The 12,757-nt window shown below is 56.3% G+C and overlaps 1 protein-coding gene across 11 annotated transcripts in view; it reads right to left on the reverse strand.

Moving 5' to 3' along the window:
• LDB3 (LIM domain binding 3) overlaps nucleotides 1–12,757 on the reverse strand; it is a gene marked incomplete at both ends in the record, with an annotated part of 55,184 nt that overhangs the window by 15,617 nt on the left and 26,810 nt on the right. For 4 of the 11 annotated variants that reach the window (XM_082853955.1, XM_082853956.1, XM_082853954.1 and 1 more), the window contains one exon: nucleotides 1,569–1,711. In XM_082853955.1, coding sequence (XP_082710081.1) covers nucleotides 1,569–1,711 — 143 coding nt within the window. Of the gene's footprint in view, nucleotides 1–1,568; nucleotides 1,712–4,817; nucleotides 5,001–11,175; nucleotides 11,273–12,757 lie in introns of those variants that run through there. The other 7 variants (XM_082853949.1, XM_082853950.1, XM_082853958.1 and 4 more) reach the window with 2 other exon arrangements.

Genomic DNA, 12,757 nt, shown 5'->3' on the forward strand with positions numbered 1-12,757 from the left:
CCCACACCACCTGCCAGCCTCCCTGGGACCCCACCCTCAGGAGAGGGGGCAGAGGCAGGCCGGCTCAGGCGCGCGCCGCCCGGCGGCCTCCTTCCCTCCGGGCAGGAATGAGTTAACGTCTGCAAGGCCTGGGAACTCCGCAGAGGCCGGCAGCTCCAGGGCTCCAGCACGTCTCGCCCCGCCCCGGGCTCCAGTGCCGGAAGGAGGAGGAGACAGACACCAGGGGGTGGCCGGGCGGTGCGCGCCACCGGAGCCGTGCCTCCCCCTGGCGGGCCTGCAGAGGAGAGCCGGCGGCCGGGGCCGGGGCGCCGAAACCCGGGGCCCGCCCCGGAAGATGCCCAGAAGGACCTGCCTGGGAGCGGAGCCCGCACCCGGGCGGAAATACTCTCCCTGCGCCCCCTCCATCCGCCGCTGCTCCTCCCAGCTCCTTATCACCCTCCCTCCTGTGCCCCCCATCTCCGCAGAGCAGCTGCTTCCTCTACCTCCATAGGAGATTTTTCACCACAGCAGCCCGCTGCAAATTGCTTCCTAATCCTGTGGACTTTTAACCTCAGAACTTTGTGTTCTTGCTTCTGAAGAGACAGAGAAGGGCACCTCCTGTGTGCCAAGCACTGTGCTGGGTGCTTCATTTCATCCCCAGAGCACCAGGTGTATATAATATGCCTATTTTTTAAACCTGGGAGATGAAGTACTTTGCCTTAGATAGCAGAGCGGAGCCTGGCACCGGAGTCTGATGCTAAAGCCATCTCTACACACTGAGCACTAATGTCAGAGTATACTTTATAGAACAGAGGGCTGATTGTGGCTCCTCTGCCCTGCACATCAAGTCAATTCCCCCAAGCAAGGTGCTTCCTGCCTCAGTCCCTGTCTTATCTTCCCTTAAGTTCACTGAGCAGGGGCATGCAGGGGAAGGAGGGGTCTAAGCCAGCCTGAGAACCGCCCTGGAACTCTGGGGAGAGGCCCAACTTTGCCTAGGAAAAGGGAAGACAGAGGCTGAGCCCTCGTCCCCGCAGTGATGAGAATGGGGACCAGAGCGATGGAACAGCCAGCCAGTGAGGCCAGCCACCTGGAGACCCTGTGTGGGCCACTCTCCCGCCTGTCACATGTGCTCTCCATGCCTCTAGTTAGCCTGTCCCAGCTGAAGAAACCAAAGACCAGATAGGTGAGCAGTTTGCCCAGCATCACATTATGCAGTAGGTCTGTTCAAAGCCCGTGGCATTTTTGTTACAGCTGCCTATCCTCTGCCTTGAGCCAGATCCAGACTCCTGGAGGAACAAGCCCCTCCCCTCTAAACCCTCTCTTCCTCACCTGGAGCCTGGAAATCCCCAGGCAGGAATGTCCTCTTCCCAAGAGCTGGGAGGCCTCATCCCTGCCTGGCACTGGCCACCTGTCTCCCAGCACCAGAGGCAGCTTCCGTAAGATTCTGGCCCACAATTGGAGGAAGGAAGGCTGAAACCTCAGCAGCAGTGCCTCTATAACCACCATCCTTCAGGGGGACGTGGCTTTGGAGCTGACCCCTGGAGCCCACGCCCAGCCTAGACAGCCTCCCTTCCCACTCTGCCTCTCACCTGGCTGGTAGACAGAAGGCCGGATACTGGCAGTGGTGACAACCCGGGGCTTGGGTGCAGGGGCAGCTGGGGCCTCGCTGTATGTATGGGCGGCAGGTGCTGGAGAGGTGGCCACAGCGGGACTGTAGGCAGAGGCCTGGGGCCTGGAACCAAGGGGTTAAGAGTTAACAGCCAGAAGGACAGCCCCACCCGGGCCCTGGGGCCTGGAGAAACAGCAGGCTGGCTCCCAGATCTTTAAGGAGCCTCTCAGGAGGAAACCTGACAAAGATGTCCCTGGGGAGCTGCCAGAGGCTGAGAAGGAAAGACCATGGAGGTCTCGGGGGGAGGAAGCTGCTCCTTGGGTGCTGAGTCTTTGTGAGTCTGGTTAGAGCAGCAGAGACACCTTGAGAAATACAGCCCATCGCTGGTGCCACCGCCTTAGGAGAGAGGGAGGAGAGGCACCAGCCAGATAGGAGCAGTGAAAACCCTTCAACCCCCGGGTAGAGACTGTGGAATGGGGGCTGGGGCAGGGAAGGGGGCAGAGGAAGGAGAGAGGGGAGATGGAGATGTTCAGAGCTACCCTACTCCCTCCACCTCCTAACCTTTTGGGGCACCTCACAGCCTCAGACCACCTGGCCTCCTCCCCCTCCCCCTTTCTATTGTTGCTGGAGGGAGCAGCAGAGTCTCAGGTTTCTGGGCAAGAGTGCTCCCGGGAGGTCTCATGGGAGGCCAGGAGACCACCCCCCCCCCCCGGCCCCCCCTACACACACTTAGAGGCTCCTCTTCCATACAAGATTCCTGTTGCCCTCCTCCCAGTGGAACATCTGCCGAGAAGCTTAAAGCAGCCTTTTCCCACTTGTGACCCAGGGACCATGGGACCAAAGAGATGGGAAAACAAAAAAGTTCCAGTTCATTGCCCTCAGGAAATGCTGCGCTTGGCCTCTCCTCTTAGAGAACTGAAGGCTCCTACAGCTAAGCAGTCTGTTTAACTTTGTCTGATCCAGTGTTTCCCAATTCCATTAGTCAGTGAACCCCCCCGCTTTTTTTTTTTTCATTTACAACTAATGAAACCTTATAGAACATGTCCCTGGTCTCTCCCTGCATCTTTCACATCCTAACGGGGATGACATGACCACCCCCAGGGCAAATGGGGCATTGATGGGAGTGCTGGAGAAGTGAGCCCCTTAAAATATACTGACCCCTGCCCACCCATGGCTTCCTGCCTGCCTTTGGGCAGAGTCACAGGATGAGGGAATACCTTCTCTAGGGCTCTGGGAGTGGGTTGCCCTGAGCTAAGAACCCACCGCCAGGCTCCTAAATAGATTCAGAAGGGTCTGTGGTGATGTCCCAGACAATTGGAGGTAGAATGAGTCTCAGAGAGCCAGTGTCCCAGACCTGGGGGCTTGCCACGCCAAGCTGCCGTGTTTCTGGCTGAATGAGGGTACTGTCTCCCCTCCCTGGGCTTGCCCTTCTCTGATATACCCCTGTTAAGACCAGTGGAGTAGGAGCCTCAGTGGAAGAGAAAGAGGCCGTGTCCAAGAGGTGCCCAGCTTCCACTGTGGCAGGAGAAGGCCAGACTCTCCCACCAGTGGAGGATGCTTTGCCAGCATCCCAGGAACTACAGGTCCTCTGCCAGAGACTGGTGTTGGGGCCGCAAGCAGAGACGTAAGATATCCAGCAAGAATTCTGAGGCCACGTTGGGCGTCCATTTGTCTCCCATTGGCTCCCTCTAGCTCCATCCCAGCCCGTGTGCAAGGAGGGCCCAGAGCGTGGTCCCCTGGCCTCCTCTGCTCCAGCCTGATGCAGGGAGCCCTCCAGGTCCTTCTCCAGCCTCCGCCCAGGCCTCACATCTCTTTGCAAGGCAAAGTAGAGGAAGGGTTTGTCCTGTTGAGGGAGTCCCGAGGGCTCCCAGACACGGAGGCCTGGAGCGGGCGCTGGAGCTTGCCCTTGAACAGGGCTGAGGCCCCAGGGATGAGGCTAGACCATCCATGGGGCCGCAGCATCTAAAGCCCCCGCTTCAAACTGGGGAGGCATCTTCTCACTAGACAGCAGGGATATATCTTATCCTTCTCAAGGTTTCTTCTTTGTGCAGGGAGCAAGGCCTGAAGAGATTACCTGAAGAGATTCCGGTGTGCAGAAGGGAAGCGGCTTGCTACGTGTCCCCAGGAAGCTGGGATATGAGGAGCTCTGGAAGCCTGGGCCAGGCTCACCCTTGATGCTTGAGTTGGGATGGGGAAAGGCTGGGCTCAGCACCACCTGGGTCACTGTGGAGCCCGGGGGTAGGGGCGCAGCACGCAGGCCACTTTGCCGACCCTTCATGGGCCTCAGGCTGCACCAGGGAACTATGCACCCTGACCTAGAGCCGTGTCTTTCCAGCAAAACCCTGGGAGGGGAGTGTGGCGACTGGGAAAGCTGGCTCTGACCCCAAACACCAACTTGGCAGCTCCACACAGCCCAGAAAGAGCTGGGCCTGCCTGGCCTGTTACACTGCCTGGCAGCTCCAGAATGACCTGTCCAGCCCACCCCCTCTGCCTCCCCACACCCTTCAACACACCCTTCAACACATCCCTCCCCTGACTTGCCTGAGTACCCATGAGGGCAACAGGGATGCAGTAACCTGCAATACTTGAGAGCATATTATGTGCTAGGTGTTTTATGTACACTTTTTCTATCCTGACCTTATAAAATAGGCTTTGCATTAATGCCTTAGCAGATGAGGAAACTGAGGTTCAGAGGAGTTACATCACTTTCTGAAGGTTAGAGACAGTAAGTGGTAGAGCAGAGATGTAAATCCCACTCCATCAGGTGCCTCTGGAGTTAGCATGCTTCTCCATCAAAAGAAGGCAAGGTAGTTGCTAAATATCTGCCCAAATCTGACACGCCTTCAGTGGGTTACCGCAGCCTCCTCCACGGAGGCCTCCTTGATTTCCTTTCTTTCTCTGTAATCCCAGCTCCAGGAACACGGACTTTCCACACAGTCTCCCTTCGTTATTTAACTTTGTATGTGTGTGTGTGACTTTCTCCCTAGAGCATGTGCCCCTGGGGCAGGGTGACACGTCCCAGTGAGCTTCCCTGAAATGCACCTCCAGTTTCCCCTTCACTCTCAGCACCAAGCAGTGCAGAGCCTTGGCGTCCCCAGGGCCCTGGGGTCCTAACCACTTTGGATGGACCTTTCTGAGGGCCCAACACAGCTGCCAACAGATGGACCCGGGGGAGGCCTTTCCTGCCTCCCTTCCCCGCAGTCAGGGCTGGCACCTGTGGGCCAGTTACCTTGGACTGTCCTCAGGGCTTGAGGCAGGGGCTGCGGCAGAGGCGGTGGCAGCATGGGCAGCGGCTGTGGCCAGGGGTGGCGAGGCTGCGCTGGGAGAGGCAGCAGCAGGCGGCTGGGCAGAAGCGGGCAGCAGCGGGGTGGTGGCCTGGCTGGTGCACACTGGAGCATGCTCAATGGGGGTGCTGATGAGGCGGACCGAGAAAGACAACAGGTCAAGGACGCCCCTCTGCTGGGGGGCGGTGGCTGCAGAAGAGGCAGGCTGGGCGGAAGGTACCAGCCTTACTGCCAACAGAGCAGGATCTTCCAGAAGTCCTGTCCCCAGGCTCAGGGAAAGAATACCCCCACCCAGGACCCCAAGACGGAAGGGCTCAGACCACAGGGAGATCACAGTAATGTCAAAAATATTTTCAAGCCTAGTGAGATTCCCCTGCCTCCCATTTTTGTGTACTTCCTAATTTGTCTTTCTCAACGTGTACTATAAAAACAGTGCGGTCAAAAAGTAGTCTAAATTATCAACCAAGGTTTCTCGCCCATCCTGTTTTCCTTTCTTTCACCCTTCCTCATTTAGTCAGAGGCACGCTTTGCCTTTGAGAAGGGATGATATAATGAAAAAAGCAGAGGTAAGGTATTTTGTTGTCAAGGGCTTAAGCTCTGAAGTTGTGATAGCCTGGGCTTTAGGCTGCGAAGCACTCAAGGCACTGATGATACATTTGGAAGATGGGTGAAAGCTACCATGCCGGACAGATCAAGGTCATCTGGACCAGAAAGGGGGCAATGTGGCGTGAGGGATTCGAGAATAGAGGCAGCTGTGCCCGTTTTCTGGGCAAACCCTGGGGAAGTGGCAGGACCCCAGGGTCCCCTATGCCTAGGCCCATGGTGAAGGGGCAGGCAGGCCTGAGGCAGCCCAAAGACCTGTAGGCCATCCTGTGGCCTGGTGGTTGTAGACAGTTTCCCACACACCTGAGAGTGACACTGACGTGGCCCTGAGCGCCTGCACATCTGAAAGTCCCTGTACTTGGGAACATGAGAGGTGACTGCTCTGCCAGTGTGGACCAGTGTGACCAGACGGATGGAGATACCAGCAGATGCCAGCATAGGTAGACCATGATCAAGGACCAGGTGCCCAGACTCCCCACCCCACCCTCCTTGGCATTCTGCAAGCCCCTCTTTCCCAAAACCACCCCAGACAAGAGGAACATCAGAGCCTGGGTCGATGAGATTAGATTTCGGCCACCTGTGAAATGAGGGAGGGAATAAAAATTAAATTATAGGAAAGTAAAGAAATGTACATGGGTTGTTGGACTAAGATATGTCTGTACTTGTCACAATGGCGACAGGATACTGCAACTCCTATAGGTGGAAATGATTTTCCTTATGCTATGAAATTCAATTATTGACCTCCTACTATGTGCCAGGCCTATGTCTTTAATCCTCACAAAGACCCTCTGGTGTGGGTATTATCAATTCTTTTTAATAAGTGAAGGAATGGAGACTGAGAGAATTGAATTGCTCGAGCTCCTAGAACTTTCCGGCAGTGACAGCAGGCTCTGACTGAGGCATGTGGATTTGAAGCCTTACCTAGTACCTCAAGGGGTCCCTCATACAGGAACAAAGAACCTTCTTCATGCAATCAGTCAAGTAGAATCTTTCCCCAACAAAAGGCTCTATTCTTATTTGAAATAATTAGAATAATCCTCTTCCCTCTCTGAGTGCTTACCATATGCCAGGCCTTGCCCTAAACAGCTGTATAAGCGGCACCCCATTACTCCATTTGATCCTTTCAACCTCACTGGGCGATTGGTATCAAGATCCTCATTTTACAGATGAGGAACCTGAGGTCCAGAAAGATTGAATCTCTGCTAAAACATCACATTGCTACCAACTGGCAGAGATAGGCGTGATCGCTAACCACTATACCACTTCTCAGACTTCAATATGCAGGCAAATTGCCTGGGAATCTTGTTAAAAGGCAGCTTCTGGCCCAGTAGGTATGGGGTGGGGCTGAGAGTCTACATTTCTGACAAGCTTTCAGGTGATGCTGCTGCTGCTGGTCTGTGGACCACACTTTGAGTACCAAGTTACTACAAAGGTCTGTCCCAGGTAGGGATGCCAGGGGGCCATGAGCTATTGACCAAAGCGTCACGACGTGCTCTCCTCCATCCAGTGAAGTGTATGGTAGAGAAAGGCATGAAATAGCACGAGAGGGTCAGGGAAGAAGAGGACTGGAGAAGAGGCAAGGCTGAGCTGACTGCCTCAGGGGAGGGCGCACCATTCTTCTCTGGGACTGCATAGGAAGCATCCAGGCTGGACAAGGGCAGTGGCCATGCCCTGTGCAGCTCTTTCCCAGCTTAGTGGTTCAGAGAGGAAGCCTTGGACAGCCCAGCTCTTAGGCCTGTGGTGGTACCCAGCCCTGGCCCTTCCATGAGACCACTTCCTCACCCTTCATGAAAGAACCTGGCTTCTGGAAGCCATGCCTGTGAAGCGGCCGCCTCAGAGAAACAGTTGCAGGTCCTGACACCACACTGCTGAACTGGCTGCTCAGAGCCCCGTGGCATGGACATGTATGGCCTGGGAAGGCTCCGCCTGACAGAGGACACCCCTCTCCTTTATCTGTTTCTCCCTGACACGGCCACGTGCTTCCAGTGGGCTTCTGGGAATCGAGGACAGCAGTGATGAAAATACCCAGGCTGGGGAAAGTATTCTGCAGGGCAAATAGGAAACCGGCTCTGCCTGTCCCCTGTGCTCCAATTCCCTGTCAGACCAGCTTACCTGCGGCTCTCCCCAGGCATAGCTCCATGTGAACCCTGGATTCTGTGGGGTGAAGCTGGGGCTGGATGTGACCCTACCACAGGGCAGGACCAAGGACATGCACGTGAGCCTGCTGCTTGGGGTTCTGGCTGAGGGGCATCCTATCTAGGACCACTGTCTGCAGACACCAAGCAACCAGGGCCTCGAGGAGGTAGGAGTGGCATTGAAGAGCATCCTGAAGGATCTTGGGTTCTTTTCCAGGTCAGTTCCTGCCTGAAGTTCCCTGAGCCCCCAGAAACCCCAAGGAGGGGGTGGGGGTGTCTCAGAAAGCAAGCACTGCAGAGAACTTACTAGACCCTGGCTTCAGTCCTAAAGACAGTACCCGTCAGATCACCCCAGCCTGGTCTAGGACTCTATAGCTGCCTCCTGCCTTGGTCATAATTCACCTTAAACATCTAAGCAAAAACCAACCCAACCCAACTATATTGACTGCTGGTGGCTGCATGGGGAGGGTGTGGCCAAAGGAGAAACACAGCCTGGCTCCAGTCCCCTTTTCAGCCCATCCCTCTACCCAGCTGGCATCAGGGTGCAGTGTGCTAACCCTGCACCCTGCTCTGTTGTGGTAGCCTTTGGTTATGCTCTTACTGATGACAATGGTACTAGGTATGGAAAGGATAGGGATGGTGTTGATGGTGGTGGTGCTGGGCCTGGGGGTTTGTAGTCATTGGGCTCAGGCTGGAAATGTTGATGATGGTGGAGGTGCTGTGACTGATGGTTCTGGGCGCGGTTTGCCATTACTGGGGTGATGATGGAGAATGGAATATGAACATCTCTGTTGATTGGATGATGATAGAATGCCAGTCAAGTGGTTGGTCTTGAAATTGTTCATGCTGCCACCTGCCTACCTAGCATTCCACCTTGCAGCCTGATGACTACTGCTCAGGGCAGCCCTGACCATGTCACTCTGCAGCTGGGCTGTTGCCCTGCATGACTCCAGGGGCCACACTGACACTGCAGTCTAGGTGATGACGCCCCTCAAGAACTGTGCAGTCTGCAACGATCCCCACAGGCTGTAGTGTGACTGGTGCCCTGCAGCTTTCACTCGTTCCACGTTGTGTTGGAATACAGTCAAAACCCAGAGCCTGGCATTTCAGCTCCAGACCGCTACTAACCATAACATCCTCTGCACACCCTCCATTCCAGCCAAAATGATTAAGTCAGGGTTCTGGGACACTGACCCAGCACCTCTGCTCTGTCTGCTTAGAGTACCTGTGCAGCCTTCCATAACTGCACATGCCCCACTCCTAACTGTTCCCGAAGATCAAACACACAGACCCCTTCTTCCAGGAAGCCTTCTCTGATCCTCCAGTCGGAGGAGCGCCCCCTGTCTCTGGACCTCACATGATCAGCCTTGCATTACGGTCAGCCACAATCACATCAGCTCTTTCTGATTCCTTCTGTACCTACAGCAGCTAGGCATAGTGCCTTGACTAATGCCCAAGGACACAGAATGCTGAATGAGGACATCTCTCCCATTTACTCCAGAGGGCTTTACACAGAGCCCTGGCCTGGGGCCACCCAAGGTGCTGCATGCAGTGGCCTGGGGTCACTGGGGAGGCACCAGGCAGGCTGGAAAGCAAACCATCAGGTGGATCCAGGAGGGCTCCGACAGGCCGGGGGGATGGGGACGGGGGATGGGGAGGCCACCAGCTCCGATGGATTGGCTCAGGTCCTCTGCCAGCCTTAGGACACCCACTACCTGGGACCTCTCTCTGTCTGGCAGCCCCCAACCCCTAACCTACCCTTGGCCTCGGAAGTCCTCAGTAAAAGGTCAGCTAAGTATGAGTGTGCTCCAGGATGCCTAGATGCAGGCAGAAGCACCACCACCCTCCCCCCACCTCCCCAGTTGACCCCCTAGCCAGCCTGCCTCGCCTGGTCTTTGCCTCGGCCCTGGAGTCAGACTGCTAGAGGCAGGAAGAGACGGGAGGCCAAGGTGGAACAGGTTGGTGGGGGGCTTTGGGGAGCATCTCAAGGTGGTAGGCAGGACAGAACAGTCTCCCTGGCCAGCTCTTCTAGACCGGATTGCCAAGGTCCCCAGGGTGAGAAAGAGAGGCTGTGCCCAGGCAGCGGGGGTGGGCACGAGGCTGTGGCCCAGTCTAGCCCCAGGGGTGGTGAGGGAGCCCTGAGGGATGGGCCTCAGCACCGGTCATTATTTGCCAAGTGCCGACTATCTCATGTTCTCAGCTTGTGGTTCCCCCAGTCAGGGGTGAGGCTGATGGGCAGACGGGTGGGTGGGGAGGACATAAGCCTGCCAGCCCGGCCCTTCCCAAACGCCCAGGACCAGGACAAGGCCATAGGTGTGTGGAGGCCAGGAGCAAGGGCCTTCCCCTCCTTCCTGCCACCTGCGCAAGTCTCCACCAGGCATACCTCCCAGCTCCTCTCCCCTGAGCCGGGGCCCAGCCCACGGGGGGCCCCCAGCATTTCCCCTGTGAGCCGCTCCTTAGTTCAGGTGTGTCTCCCTCCTGGACCAGGGCTGAGCGTGAGCAGTGCCTTCCTGGGCCAGGGGCTGTGGCACGCTTTCTGATGGGAGGGAGGGACGGCTCGGCCTGCTGGCTGTGGCTGGGTATGGGAGGAGAGGCGCGGGCATTCAGATCCCGCTCCTCTGTCCACGCACACGCTACCCCGAAGGAGGCTAAGGCTGCCCACCAGCCCGCAGCACAGATTCTCACCTGCTGTCCTCTCTGTCTGCGCCCTGCAGCCCTGGGCAGGGCCCTAGGGGCAGGAAAACAGTGGTGGGCAGAGCTCACCAGGTCCCAGCCCCGGCGGGCACTGCCCCTGCACCTCTTCTGCAGGTACCTATCCTCTCCCCGTCTCAGACCTGCCCCCTTTGGTGACATGCACAGCAGGACTGGGGCTGGTTTGGTTCATTTCAAATCCTCTTTATTTCAGAATGAGCATGCTTATATGTACAGGAGAGAGAACTAGGGAGCCAGCACACACAGCACAGAGAGGAGAACCCTTGCTCCAATCTCACCATGACCAGGAAGGGCCTCTACCTCATCCACCCTGGGGCCTCCTCTTCCTCTATAGGGAGCCCTGTCCTGGGCTGCCTGGGCTCCAGAGGGCACAAAGGAGTGAGGGGGGCCGGGGAATTGGCCTCTTCTCAGGACCCTGTTCTATGGGCAGCTTGTTCCAGGATGGCACTAGGCCAGGCTGCCCCTCCCAGGAGCTGAGGTTGGTGGGAGATGGACCAGTGACACATTCTGTTTCCCTTGGTTCTGGGGTGTTCTGCCAGCAAACCCCATCACGTTCTCTCTGATCTACAGGAAGGTCCTGTACAGGGGAGCAGACGCTTGGGCTATCTGGGGGGTGGTGAGGGTTGCACTGAAGGGTGGGAGTAGAGTGGGTGCAGTGCTGCGTGGGGCTGGGCCTCGGCCATCAGCTCTAGGGTGGGCAGAGAGCACAACTGCTGCAGGTGACTAGCGAAGGTGCCCCCCAGCACAGCTATACATTCTCAAGCATCACCGTGGGGCTCACATGCCAGATCTGTGTGGGGGGAAGGAGGGAGGGGGTCCGGCCTGAGAGGGGTGAGGGGCTCCAGACAGCCTTTTAGCTTTTAACATTAAGGATTTGGGCTGAAAGGCCATGGTGCCAGTTGCGCAATTTGGCAAAACGTGGGCTGTTACGTTCCGTTTCAAACCTTTCCCTGTGGCACAAAGAGAGAAACAGAGAGACAGAGACAGAGAGAGAGAAAGGAAGAAAGAAAGGGGTTAGGGGGTGTGTCCGCCATCACCCTGTCTGAGAGCCGGGGCAGAGGGCATGGGAGGGAGGAAGGGATTCAGCTTGGAGAGGCTTTGCCACCCAGGGGGTACTTTCCAGGGGGTCAGGCAGAGTCGCAAGGACCAGGACGGAGGGACTGATGTCCCCGACTTGAGTGAGCCATGCAGAAGGGGCCTGGCTGAAGAGTCTGAGGGCAGGCTGGGCAAATGGGGGGGTCTCTGGGTTCTCCCTGGCCCATGTGGTTAGAGCTGGGCAGGGCTGCTTTGGCTGTGGGCTCTCAGGACTGAACCCCATAGGCAGGTGAGCCTTGCATGGTCTCTGTCCCCTAGCTGGGCATCAAGAAGGAAGAACACCTGTCCCCGTGATGAGGCTTGGTGAGCAGACCTGCCATCTCCCTGTGCTGCCCCAGTCTCTCCCAACTCTTTTCTGTCCCCAGAGAGAAGCCTTCGAACACCACTGGCTGCCCCGCCCACCCAGGGCTGAGCATAGCCAGGCACACACGTGCAAACGCATACTCACAAGGCCGCTGGCACACATACTGAGGGCCAGGACTTCCCACCAGCAGGGCCTCTGGGGCTCAGCCCACAGCCTGCTCAGCTGAGGGCATAGGACAAAGCAGGTAAGGAACGGCCAGAAATGTAGAAATGGAGGAGACAGTGTGCCTGGGAAAGGCCAGGGCCGCAGATGCCAGAACCCTAGATCCTCCAGGCCAGAGGGGCCTCTAACATCCCCCAGAACAGAGGTGCAAATTGGTGGCCCAGGGGCCACATCTAGCCACAAACGCAGTGTGTTTAACCTGGACAGTTTTGAAAACTCATTTTAAAAATTAATTGCTATATCCAGATGATGGAATACTACTTGGCAATAAAAAGACACGCATGAACCATTGGTACACTCCAAAACTTGGAGGAACCCCCAGAGAATTAGGCGGACTGAAAAAGCCCATCCCATAAAGTCTCAGGCTGTACGATTCCATTTGCATAACATCCTTGAAATGACAAAATTATAGAAACAGAGAACGGATAACGGGTTAGTGGCTGCTGTGGGTTAAGGACAGGGCGTGCACAGTAGGGAGGTGGGTGTGGTATGAAAGGGCAACACGGGGGGATCCCGGGGTGATGGAAGTATTCTGCATTCGACTGTATCAGTGTCAGCACCCTGGTAGGGATATATCGTACTATCGTTTTGCCAAGACGCTACCAGTGGGGGTAAAGGCTACACAGGATCTCTCTGTATTATTTCTTATAACTACATGCCAATCTGCAATTGTCTCAAGATGAATAGTTTAACCAATGAATCGCCAGCATGTAAAGATCAGGAAGATTGGCTTTAGGTCTTTAAAAGTCAGAGGATGGGGCAATGCTGGTCTTACGTTTCCGTATGGTAACAGTCCTGTGTCCCCACGTGTACA

Source organism: Leucopleurus acutus (assembly GCF_964270905.1).
Source record: "Leucopleurus acutus genome assembly, chromosome: 14".
Lineage (NCBI taxonomy): Eukaryota > Metazoa > Chordata > Mammalia > Artiodactyla > Delphinidae > Leucopleurus > Leucopleurus acutus.